General features: G+C 39.4%; 1 protein-coding gene across 1 annotated transcript in view; it reads right to left on the bottom strand.

Annotated features, from left to right (window-relative positions):
* The window catches only part of LOC113029320 (dipeptidyl aminopeptidase-like protein 6), a 261,437-nt gene extending 248,652 nt beyond the window's left edge, over positions 1-12,785 (bottom strand). Inside the window, exons 1-2 of the mRNA XM_026180141.1 lie at positions 12,415-12,785; positions 12,256-12,323 (exon numbers count right to left, since the gene is read on the bottom strand). Coding sequence (XP_026035926.1) covers positions 12,256-12,312 — 57 coding nt within the window. The 5' untranslated portion in view covers positions 12,313-12,323; positions 12,415-12,785. The remainder of the gene's footprint in view (positions 1-12,255; positions 12,324-12,414) is intronic.
* Between the last annotated feature and the right edge of the window lie 658 nt (positions 12,786-13,443).

Raw genomic sequence — 13,443 nt, 5'->3', positions numbered from 1 at the left:
CATTATACCTGTAGAACTAGCAGAATGCTTGGCTGATTTGATCTCCATAAAGTATTTCACCTTAGAAAAACTTAACAGTTCAATCCAAAGTTTTGAATACAAATGGGAAGATAAGACAAATTTTCCTCACCTCATACCACATACCTAGAGTCATTGTGACAGCATGTTGACTGTAACATTCTCATACAAATTGTGATGTTGCCTCAAATGCAAATCGTTAAAATTTTGAGATTAGCAACGAGACACCTGGCATTGAGGAAAGGATGTCTTGAATACCAAACAGTATTAAGCGTTGCAATAAAGAATTTCTGGAATTTGGTATTGGAAGGAAATGGTCATCAGTATTTGTAAATAGAAATGTCTATGAACTTTGAGCTGTTTAGTACTAACACTTCTATACCTTTTTTATTTTACCAGCTGAATTAGCCTTTTGTCGAGTCCGGTCCCCCTAAGTTACTCTTGCTACGTCTGACAAACATGACCAGTGCAACAGATGTGCGAGCAGGCATGCTTCATAATGTTTGGTGCATTTATCTGGGAGTGGGGCCTTCCACACTGTTTAATCCATTCACGTTGTTTTTGGCTTTGTGACTGGAAAGAACACAACTCCTCTAGACACAATCTCTCGGGGTATCGGTGGGCGCACCACTTCACCATCTTGCTTGAAGTCAATGTTTGTCAGACATAGTAACGGTTGCTATGATGTGTAATTGGACAATGGCTCTTTCAGGGGAGGGGCCGGTGAGAGGTCAATTACGCCACCTCTTTTGTTTTATGTTTTTCCTTTACTATCTATGGAATACTAAGATTCTACTGACATGAGATGTTTATTTTATAATTTGTGTATTGGAGTAATTACTAACAACTACTTTCGTGGTGTAATTTCCTGTTTATTACTTTGACTACTTAGATTTTATGAACAGCATAGAAACAGTTTTACTTGTTTTATTTTACTTTTGCAAATTTAACTTTGTCGTCTTATATTTTTTCATGTAGGATACGGACAGTGAGGCAAAAAGCTACATGGAGCAAACTGTAATAGGCGTGTACGTCATCCAAAAGGAGGGTGCTGAACCTGAAGATGACCCAGAGGACATTGGTGTCCTGATTGAGGGTGTGGAGGCTCTCACTGATTTGGGTAACATTGCACAAGCATGTGCTCTGTTGTTTGGACTCATATACTGTTCGAACCTGAGCTACCCACCAGAACTTAAATGCACCTTTGAAGTCCTCCAGAAGATACTTTTAAATCTTGATGGACAAAAGCTCAGTTTCTGAAAAACGAGCTTAAGGGGTGAGAGCACTTGAAAATGACTGATAGAAGGTCTTGAATGGTTTATTGGTGCAATGGTGATTTCCAGTATATAATGTTAATATTTGAGTTGTTTATATTATATTTTTTTCTCTCATTTAAAAAGAAATAATTTTTTGTTAAGTTTTTGGATTCTCTCTGTTGGGCAAATCACCTTTTATACAGCACTGCAGATGATTTTTGTTTGTCCTTATATGGATAAGGATATGGATCATTTTACTTCCTAAAATGTTGTTGTTGTTTTGTTTTGTTTTTTTAAATCCCTGTATTTTTTTCCCTATGGATTTTGTTGTTGTTGTATTGCACCCAAATTATTTCTATACTTTTTTTTTTTCCATATTCACACAATAGTAATTCTATTTTGTCAAATGTTTTAACTTGCCACGTGGGAAATGTATTTTTATCTTTTAGTTTAATTTTTTAAAATACAGTTGACATATTAGTTTATAGAGCAAATTTTGCATTCGTTTTTAGTTGTGGAAGCTTTGGTTCCAACATAGTTCAGATGTCATTACCTGTTTAAATAAGTATTCTAATGTTTTACCTTTTAAAGTGGCATAATGCTTGCAGGTGTACAAAAATGGTAAGCTTTTAGGCTATGTTCACACTTCAGGCGAAAGCACATCAAATCCGATTTGTTTTTTTTTATCCTATGCGACCCATATCTGATCATGGTATGACAGTGTGAACGGCGCAAATCCGATATTTTCAAATCCGATCTGGGTCACTTTCGTATGTGGTATTGAATCCGATACATAGCCGATGTTTTAGAAAGCGACTGCTGTTTGAATGGTGAGGTCGCATTAAATCCGTCTTTTACGTCACTGACACAAGACAGACGCCAATTATCAGCGCCTGAGAAGACATCGCGAACGCTTCCTGGCCATCCAGTGTAGATGTTAGTGAAACTGTTGGGAAGACAACGTGAACATTTTATTTGTACTGTATAATCTGCAGATTCTGACAGAAATCTGCAACTATCCTTTGAAGCACCGCTCCTCTCTAAAACAGCAATAAGGATAATTATTTATTTATTTACATTACTATGTAAATAAAAATATAACTTAAAGCAAAAATTGGGAAACGTAAAGTCCAAAGTCTTTATATTAAGGCCATCAGTCAAACAATATTGTTTGCTCTGGGTCTAAACAGAGCGCTTTGTGTGTGACGTCTTCTTTTGCGCATGCGGGCCGCTTTGAGGGTTCACACTAGAGCGCGTTTGCTGTCGCATTTTATTTGTAGTGTGAACAAGCAGACAAAAAAATCGGATTTGATCAAATCGGAATTGAGCATTAAGACCTGCAGTGTGAACGTAGCCTTATATTGTCCAGTAAATCCAGTTAATAAAGTTAATGTTATCATAATCTGAATGTGACTTTTTATTATTGTAAAGTAGTGGGTTTCTAAATGTGTAACAAATGAAAACAAATCTAATTGAAATAATTAGATTGAAATGAGTGAAATCATCAACCCCCATATTGGTTCATTAAGCAAGACTAGCAGTAATTGCCTTGATTAACAAAGTAGTTGTTCAAACAACAAGATTTTGTGTTTTCCTAAAGTTTTTAACTTGTGTAGGATGAATTAAAACAAATTTCACTCTACATACTTAAATAAATCACTTCGAATCAATGTAAGTATACTACGTTGATCCAACGTAATTAGCTTTCATTAAACCACCAAATGTCAAATGTGTTGGTTTGACATGATCAAAAATGGTTTATTGTACTTGGTTAAATTGCGTGGAAAAAGGTGCCACGATTAAATTGTGTTCATCCAACAACAGATTTTTTTGAGTGTAGATTGTAGCATCATTTGATCAAGTTCAACGTGTAACACAAAATGTAGTTGTCAAGTAAACTTTAAAGAACGTTAAGCAAGTTGGGAATTGCAGAGTTCATGTCAGTGAACGTGTTTATCATATTCTTCCCATAAATTTCCCAATAAACAGACCACTGGGTGCACCGAAGAGCCTGAGAGATGTGATTATAACAGTTTTTGGATGATAATGAAGCTGTATGGCACAGAGAACTTGCAAGTTAGAGTTGGGATACTTGATAAAATTGTTGATTTTGGGTCTTTCTTTAGGATCAACTGACTGTAGGAAAACTCCTTTAAAACAAATTCTTGCCTTAAAGTATCGAAAATAATTACTCCATAAAACTGCAAGAAAATATTATCCAATCTAAACTCATTTATTCTTAAAGTTTTTGATCACAAATCAAATCTTCAAATCCCTAAAACATTTTCTGGTTTTAAGATATCCTACTGCTTAGGCTGGGCATGAGAAGAAATAACAGCTCAAAAAGGGTGGAACAAAGCCAGTTTTGGGGAAAGCGGGGTCTGTTTTCACATTAGGAAACATGTCACCAGCCACAAATACACCACTTGTTTAATCACATTCACTGATAATAAGTACCTGAGCAACAGCAAATGAAGGGGTAGGAAAAGTGGGAAACAGAGCAAAGTTTAAAAACAGTGATTGTGTTTCACAAACTACTAATGAATTTTTTTTTAAAGAAAACCCTGCACTGCGCTTCACTGTGATCAAGAAGGTATTTAACAGACACTTCAAACTGATAAAAAACTAAAACTGCTGCTCAATGTCCTGTGATAACATGGTCACAACTCATCACTGACAACCTTCTTTGCATTAATGCCACTGAGCATTAATTTCAAATCTGTCCATACACTGGATGAACGCTCATAATAAAAAGATTATGACCAAAGTTTAGACATTAAGCTCAATTAGAGTAGACTGCTCTAAACACTTGGTTTTATATTTCTTTCCCTAGAAGCCCCACCCACCTTAAACTTTGTGTTTGCATGAAGCAGCCAATCAGAACAAAGCTGGCTTAAAGGGAAGGGAGCTTGTTTCAGAGAGGATGAACCCCTCATCCTTGGCTGCACAGGCCAAGTGTAAAGCCAAATGTTTGAGTGTTTCTTTCTGATATGAAATAAATATGGCCAGCACACTTTAATTTTTAAGTATGCAGACATTCACAAAGCATTTCATAAATGCTGATGGCTTCTTCTATTCCTGCTGAGAAAATATCTGCAGCATAGAGAGAGCACAGGTAGAGCAAACCCATGAAAAACTATTTGCTATTTATATGAACATCTCTCTGGATTTCTGACCACGGCCATTAAATGCATAGATTTGCCCTGGGTCCTGTTGTGTGGGTTTATGATATATAAGAATAAACAGTGACTGGAGCAGAAAGTGACCTCTCTTTTTCTTCTCCATTTTCAGCACAAGAACCGAAGTTACAACTCGAGGATCAAACACACCAGCAACGCATAAAGCTTTTTTTAGTCTTCACTTCTATGGTATATTCCCTTTCATAAAAAATCAATATGAATAAAATGATGGCTTATTTAGAGTAACTGATATCCCACTGTTTTACATGATGGGATGAAAAGTCCCACTGCCTTTCTATTAAACAGCAGCATGATGCTAGACTCTCTTCACAAAGCATACTGCAGTTTCTAGACTATTCTAATAATTTTTCGCTATCAGCATTTGTGCAATTGGAAACCAAACTCTATATAATGCAAACCACTCCATTTAAGTCCCACCATTAAGAAACCATTAATTTAATGATTTCATCATTTCAGAAGCCTCATTATACACAAACTCCACTTTGGGGGGGTGAAATATGGGACTTTCTACGCTCAAGCTCATGGACTCTCTCATCCAGCAGAGGGCAAACTTAAGCCTGATGTGCAGGCGTCAGCACATTGAAATTGTTTGGTACTTCTCTTTTTGCAGACTCATTTGCATTAGATGGCTGTAAAAGTGGGGAAACTGACGGTACAGTCCACTGGGACAGGCTCTGGCAGGATGAAACATGCTGGATGCAGTAACTCCAACCGGTTTTGATGGGTAGTGAGGCCTCTGGAGCCACACAATGGATGTGTTTGTGATTTTAGATATGGCTTAAGTGTCTGTCTTCCAAACAACAGCTGCTGTTTAGTGCTGTGGAGCCATTTGTCTCGTCGGGTCTTGTTGACTGCTTGTGAAACGCCACCAGATGGGTTGTCATGACCCAAGCATTTCGCCAAGCAGCCACTCACTCAAAAGGCCAGGGAGGTCTCAGGGATTCATGCAATTACAGTCCCTGCGGTGTCAGTCATCCCCTGGAAAACACACTTGCTGCAACCGAGTGACACCAACACTGCGGTGACTTTGAATTCCATGTAAGCATCACATTGAGTTTGCTTTTTTTTCCCCCTCCCCCAGGCTGACATACTGTAATAAAGCTCCTGTTTCCTCAAGGATTTCCTGTGTGTAGTATGAGCTCAGGCAGGGGAGCACTGCTGCAGCACCTGATGATTAAGTGCACACACCAGTGGGTTGTTACAAACAGCAATGCCACTGCAGCAGAATTAGCAATCTGCAATGCATTTAAGAAAAAAAATACAAATAACCCCAAAGAACAAAAAATGTCACCTGGTGGTTTTAAAAGTGAGAAAATCTATTCTCTCACTGTGTGTGTGTGTGTGTGTGTGTGTGTGTGTGTGTGTGTGTGTGTGTGTGTGTGTGTGTGTGTGTGTGTGTGTGTGTGTGTGTGTGTTGCATTATTCATTTCACAGAGGCAGAGCTCTAAGAAGCGGATCCAAATCCCATTTCTTTGTGTACACTGTAAACAAGTTTCCATACAAATACAGAGGCACAAGGTGCATTTTTTTTTTGCAGACACTGTGAAGACAGACTTGATCAAATTGCCACCAGGTAGCAGCTTTTATATGTGTGAGAATTGCATGAAGGAGCATCTTCAAAAGCAGAGACTGCAAAGGTTGTGCTATAAACGCGAATGAGCTCAGTTTGACCGAGGACGTCGCTCCTTTTCCCCCAGAGTCAGCAGAATGAGAAAAAGATTACTGGTGCTAATGAGCGAGAGAGGGTCTTGAGTACAGGAATTCAAAGTGCAAACATGATTGAGATAGGCCTTCTGATGCTAGTTTACTAGGCAGGGAGGTGGGGGGAGGAAGTGTGAAGAAAATCAATCATGATTTCCATAGACTCCAGTGAGGGAGTCAGAGTGATAACTGTGCATTACAATGGACCCCATGCATAATGAGAGCAGGGATCAATACTTGGCGCATTCATGCTGGTGTTTGCCCTGCTGTTGGCCAAAAAAGCTGCGGTAATTAAGGAGTCTCCCCTCAATCCAAATACCTTTCAGCTTAGCTCCTGAGCACCGCAAGGATCAGTTTGCTGTGTTTCCTCTGATGCAAGTTCAATATTTGTAGAAACAAATGACTTTTAGTTTAAAAACACCCCAAACAATCCATGCAGTAATAAGACGCACAAATAAGCCTCGGGGGAATTTAAATTATATGCCAAGACAAAAGTCCAATATTTCTTAATAGCAGATTTAGTCAAGTGATCAGTTTCCATTTGGGCAGCAGCAGTTAATGCATATTCATTGCACGAGACAATCAGTTTAGTTTCGTTAAACTTTCACAGCCTTGTTATGAATTTGTAATCAGAAGAATTTGGGGGGGGGGGGGGGGGGGGGGGGGGTTCTGGGCATTGCTGATGCAGAGATTAGCAAAAGTTGCAAATGGGTTGAAACTCAGGGAGTTAATTGGGATTTAGTGTGCGCGCAGGGCCGCGGGGCTGTCAAGGGCCAAGATAATCGAGCTAGCCTGCTGTGACCAAGGGGATGGAGAAGAAAGGAGCAGCATGACACATAGAGGCAAAAAGTTAAGCTCTGAATTGATATCAGAGCAGTGGGAAACTTACAAGCAGCGAAAAGGAAAAAAAATCCTAGATTTATTAAATATGCGAGTCAAATCTTGAACAAAATCGCACAGTGTAGCTGGAATCATAGAAAATGTTAACTAAAGAGGAGCTCTTTGACTATGTGATAAATCATGTAATCAAAAAGCTTCCAGCAAGAAAAGATCTTCCACTTATCAAGCACTGCCTACCTCATGCAATCCAATTAAAAAGCTCTGCTGTAATAATTATCAGTCCATCCAGTTAACATGCATGGCGGGGAGGGAGTTTTTGAGTTTTAGGAGCATAACTGTAGCATATATGGCAAAGCTGCTCTATTACTTTGCATTCAACTGCATGATGTGAACACTTTATTCCCAACAAAGTGTCTAATCAGTGTATATCCCACCAAGCCAATGCAAGACCCCCTAAGAGTTCATACATTGTAGTACAACACTGCCCTCTAGTGACCATTTGACCATTTTCATAATGTATTTGCTGCAAATTCCCACATAACATGCTTGTTTTTGCACCAATATGTGGTATATTAATCCTACAAGATGACATCAAAAATAGCCATCAACTATAGCTTCTATTTCTACTTATACACCAAGGTGGCATGCTCTAAATATGGCTATGAAACACAGTATGCTCAGTGTAACCACAGATAGGTTAAACAGTCCAGCTAAACAACATTAAAATTACCTGACCCACACTAGAGGGGGCAACATAATGTCTTAAGGTGACATTTACAAATTTATACACTTAATAACAGAATAATTGAAATAATAAATAATAGAAAATTAGATTATTGGTGCTGCAACTAACAGTTATTTCCACTAAAATGTTATTTGATTAATATTATTATAATACAATATTCTAATAATACCATACTATATTATTAGATCTGCAACATATCCAACACACTTTGAAGACTCCAAAATTCTCAAATTAAATTCTACACACCACAAAAACAGACTGAGAAAAGGGAAGCATGAGGGTTGAATGAGCCATCCCTACACATAATGTCCTACATTTCCCAGAATGCTTTTAGATAAACACATTAAAGGGACTTCCTCTTTTTTGCTGCACCCCTGCAGGAGGATCATGTGGAAACAGAGCACAATCGTAACATCAGTACGGGTTATAATAAAGAAAGACAGCTAGAAGAAGCAGCTTTCTCTGCCCCCACGAATTCCCCCAGATGTTCTTGCACATTATGATGGTTTAGAGATTTCTAACAGCACCCCCGAGCTTCAGCCCACCCCCGAGCTTCTGATCTGTGATAAGGAAGATGAGAGGTACTGTTGGTGTTACAGATAACACAATCAAAGTACTATAAAGCCATTTGTGATATCCCATCACCTCCATTTAGCTGTGGGAATAGCAGAAATCCAACAATGACATCGGTGTAGGAAACATCTTCAGTACAGGATTATTTTCCCTACTGGTTTCAATGGAATACCAAAGTATCCTAAAATAGTCGCAGCACACCTGCTGTCCATTCATTTCAGGTGTTTATAAACATGTCACATCTTGGCTCGAACTGATAAGCATGACCATGTGACCATGTGCTTTATACCATTGGGACGCCTGCAGAACCATGCAAACCTAATCGCTGTGTCATTAATCTATGAGGAAAAGTCTCATGGGATGGCTGTCAACAAGACTATAAATAGAAACTCCACAGAAAGAGAGAGGCGACTCATCAAAGAGAACTTTTCTGCAGCGTTAAGGATTTGCACAGAACCAAAAAAAACAACAAAAAACAAAACAAGCAAGCAAAAAAACAAAACAAAAAAACCCCCCAAAAACAAAATGGTTTGAAATCGCAGCACGTCCTGCTGGTGGGCTAAAAGTGGCCACGGGACAGATAATGAAACGGACACTGGTGTCTGAAGAGCCGTTTAGTCTGATTCTATTTTCTCTCACAAAGTTGACGGGTAAGAGGAGATGAAAGATCCCAGAATTAGAATAAGCAGTGAGTGAAAGGACATCATAAATATTTTATGCACAATAATATCAGCGTGCTGGAAAAAAACAAAACAGAACACAGACAAACCCACGGCAGAAATGAGGACAAAATGTTTAAACACAAGTCAACGATAAATAAACGACTCATATGACAGACAGAGAGACTACTGTGGCAGAGCATCCCAACCTGTTGGATGAACACAGCCACCTTCCATCTACACCAGTTAATTTAGCCAATTTTGCCATAATAAAAGAGCCACAATAAAAAAGTTTATAAAAAGATCAAATTGATATTTACTAGAACTGAGTTCACGTTATTGGTGCGACCCTCTGACACAGCCCCAGTTTCTCATGTAATCCCTTTGGAAAATGAATTGCCCGCTCCTGATCTACACTATCTGTTATGGTTCACATGTTCAGTTTAAATGATCTGGATGCTATCTAACACTGTTAACATAAAATAGTTCAATTAAGTTCAATTTTATTTATATAGCACCAAAATCATGAAAACAGTCACCTCGATGTGTTTTATAAAGACCGTACAGTAACACAGAGAAAACCCAATAATCAAAAGACCCCATGAGGAAGGAATTGGTGACAGGAGGAAGGAAAAACTCCCTTTTAACAGGAAGAAACTTTCAGCAGAACCAGGCTCAGGGAGCTGTGACCAGTTGGCAGTGATGGGAGGAAGACGGGACATAGCAGTGTCTTTTTATACAGCTTAACAGACATGTTTAGAAGTTAGCATTTATGCTCTAGACACAAAGTACATGAATCCCGGTCATTTCGACTTCTTCTTCCAGCTGCTCCCTTTAGGGGTCACCACAGCGAATCATCTCCCTCCATCTCACACTGTCCTTAGCATCCTCTTCCATCACATCAACCCTCTACATGTCCTCCTTCGCTGCATCCATGAATCTCCTCTGTGATTTTCCTATTTTCCTCCTGTTAGCAGTTTCATATTCGACATCCTTTGCTCAATATATCCACTATCTGTCCTCTGCACATGTCCAAACCATCTGAGCGTTGCAAACTTCAACTCTGCCACCTACAACTCAGCCTCCTGTTGTTATGTCAGTGCAAGTGTCTCCAAACCGTACCTCATAACTGGTCTCACTACCATCATGTAAACCTTCATTTTCACTCTTGCTGCTATCCGTCTGTCTCAAATCACCCTCGACACTCGTCTCCACCCCCTCCACCCTGACATCACTCTCTTTTTCACTTCTGTTGTACATTGCCAATTGATTTGAATGATTGACTCTAGATATTTAAACCAGTAAGCCATTTGAGTTCATCATTTTATCCATGTATTTGCTGCATCTGCCTACTGTGTTGTATATAATATAATCCTGTTTTCAGAAAAGTTCAAAATAAAGTCAAAATAAAACTATATCCTATTATCTGCAAATCATCCTCATCATAAATTATGTTGCAAAGGAAACCTATATAATGCTGACACTGAAGAATTAAGGATTTTTTAAACAAATAAGCTCATTTTAAATTTGAAGTGAGCAGCATGTTTCAAAACAGCTAGGACAGGACCATGTTTACCTTGTGTTGCATCACCTGCTCTGTAAGCGTTTCTGAAGAAGGAGACTATTCTCCCATTTTTGTTTAATAGAGGATTTTACCTTTTCAACCCTGATTCTTTTACTGATGTAATATGGGCTGAATGTCGTTTGGCATTGTCTTGCTAAAATAAGCAAGACCTTTCCCAAGAAACTCCTCATCTACTGTTGCTTTGGTGTTGATGCTGCTCTAAAACTAGTATACATCTTCTGTGTTAGTGGTACTTTTGCACATGTGCAAGTTCTCCATACAGTGGTATCTGTAACGTTACAGATACCATCCGGGATGCTTTAATTAGTCAAAATAAAGGGAGGTTTTCTACTTTCCTCTCAGTTACATAAACTTTGAACCAGAGCCGGGAGCTGCATTTCTGAATCATGCTTGTATGCTTTTTTTCTTCATCTTTGTTGGTTAAATTTTAACTTTGGTTTAGGAATCAAAGACTAACTGTTACTGACAATGTTCCTAAGTACATGCAGAGATTTTAACCACCATGTCTGTTATGAATGGAGTGGGTTCAGAGATTATAGCTGAGGGCTATAAATGGTTATTTTTCCATCATTTGGCCTTTGCTTCTATATTAAAAATGTATGGAATTTGCAGGCTCGCGGCATGCGTTCGACTCATGTGTTTCATTCTGAAGTCCCCTGATTCCCAGTGTGAGTGGGCCTGCACCTTCACGCTGAGAGGAAAACAAACCAGCCTCTCTCAATTAAACTGAGAGTGATAACAAACACAAAGCATTCGTGTGTAATAATATGTGTCCACACCCATCGAAACTCATTTACAAGATCTTTCTCGACACTTCTGTGAGTGGACAGGGACGTCTCTAATCAGTATGCATCAATCCATAAACCCAAATATTTGTATCTAATGAGCAATATTTGTAAACACTTAGAAGTCTGCATGTGTTACTCCTGCTGGTGATGAATAAGGTTTCATCCTTCAATGCGCGTACACACACACACACACACACACACACCAGAGCCTGGAAAGCCCTCTATTCCTGCTCCTCCTCACTCCTTTCCATCTCTTTCCTCCGACATCCTCCAGCTTTTCTGCTTCCTCCTTGTTTAATCCAACCCCACACTCTGTCATCCACAGACCCTCTCTTCCCTGTCTTTCTCCTAGTTGACTGCATCCACACAGCAGTAGAAGCAGCCTTGTTATGTGGGTCACAAGCTTGGTAAAACAGCTGTGGTACAGTATGTCATCATCTTGGATATGAGACAGCAGGTGCCTGTCAAGTTATTGAAGAAGAGATTTGAGGAGGAAATCCCATCAGTGTGGAAAAAAACTGCAAGTGAGCATCATAGTCATCATTTGCTTCTTCTTTTTTTCTTTAGCATTTTTGCAGTGTACACAAACCAGCCTCGCTTTTCTTCTTTCCAAAACCTTTAACATAAACTGCTCACCAACACCCTTCCCTTCATTGAAACTGATTTCATTTTGTCTCCACAAGAAATTCTATCCGCGCTCATCTTTCAACATCTCCAAAGCGCACAGACGCGCAATAACCCAGCATGATGAAAACTGCGTCTACAGCTTTTTGTAAGCTTGCAAACAAACATCCAGTATCACTGGTATGCTCCTTCCAGCGCTGCGCCATAAATGGACGCTGGAAAGAGACTGTTAAATCTTAACTTCTTCATACGTAAGTCTTTCTTACCTTTCCTCCCTTGGAGCATCTGCGATACGCATTTGTGGCTCCCGCTGTTTGATTCATGGCGAAAACCTCTGCAAAAGTAAAGAACAACCTGAAAGTTGGAGTCAATTTTAAGCAGGCGGGCACGGAAATCTGTGTGTGTGGGGTTGTTTTTTTTAATACCTAGTGCGCTGGATTGCCCTGGCTGTCGGTCCTCGTTGAAAAAGAACCGCGCTTGGTGTTCAGACTTACACTAAATTTTCTAAATATTTCCCCCGATGTAGTCCAGAGAATTTAATGAGCTCTCCTGCTTGCTGTTCCAGGACAAAGTGATGCTGATTATCACGCAGTCGAATATAAATCCGCTGGGAAGTTTCACACCAAATCAACCTGTAAAACTGGCTGCTTTAAATCTACTTACATTTTTTTGTAATATAAGTTGGTCTCTATATTCGAGCTCTCAGGATGATTTTGAATCAGACCTGCACAAACTGACGGAAACGCGCCTCTGTGTGTGTGCGTGTGTGTGTGCGTGTGTGTGTTCGCCCAGCAATTGCGCAAGCGCATCTCCACTGACAGCTTGACTACATGGAGTTGAAGAAGGAGCCTGTCAACACTGCTCGCCCACTCTAGAGCAGCAGGCAGTAGGGACTGCAGGGTACACTGTAATTATGTATCATGAGGAACCGTATATGATACCATACTATGATAATGTGTTTGCTAAAACCAACAAAAACTCCTGATACTGCGCGTCGTATACGAGTTTTCCCTGTATTTGAGCTCCTTTCTGAAAAACAACAACAACAAAACAAAAACATCCTTGGAGGTTGATTTGTGTTATTCTCTTCAAAGCAGGCGAAAGTCAACTCTGAGTGACCTCTGTCAAATTTAAATTAGATGAGTGACACCAACGAACAAAAGTGAGAAATTGTCTCTGACGATTTCAATCATTATCTCTGCTTGAGGAAGTGGATTTGTTTAGTTTCAATTATAGCATAATAAATGAATGTTAAGAGGGCAAGCTTACACTGAAGTGTGGCAATTAGCTGGACAGGTTGGTGCTCAGCTGTGACAAAGTTGCTGTCACTCACTTTCACAAGGCTTTGCAGGATGGAAAGGAATTAACAGAAATACATGGCTTGTTGGCTTCACTTACCGAAATACACTTAATACTGATGGGTTTCCCACTAAAAGAAAAGTCTGCTTTAAAAG

This window comes from Astatotilapia calliptera, chromosome 9 (genome assembly GCF_900246225.1).
Source record: "Astatotilapia calliptera chromosome 9, fAstCal1.2, whole genome shotgun sequence".
Taxonomy (NCBI): domain Eukaryota; kingdom Metazoa; phylum Chordata; class Actinopteri; order Cichliformes; family Cichlidae; genus Astatotilapia; species Astatotilapia calliptera.
Note: the sequence above shows the minus strand (reverse complement) of the source record. Positions and strands in the feature narration are given on the sequence as shown.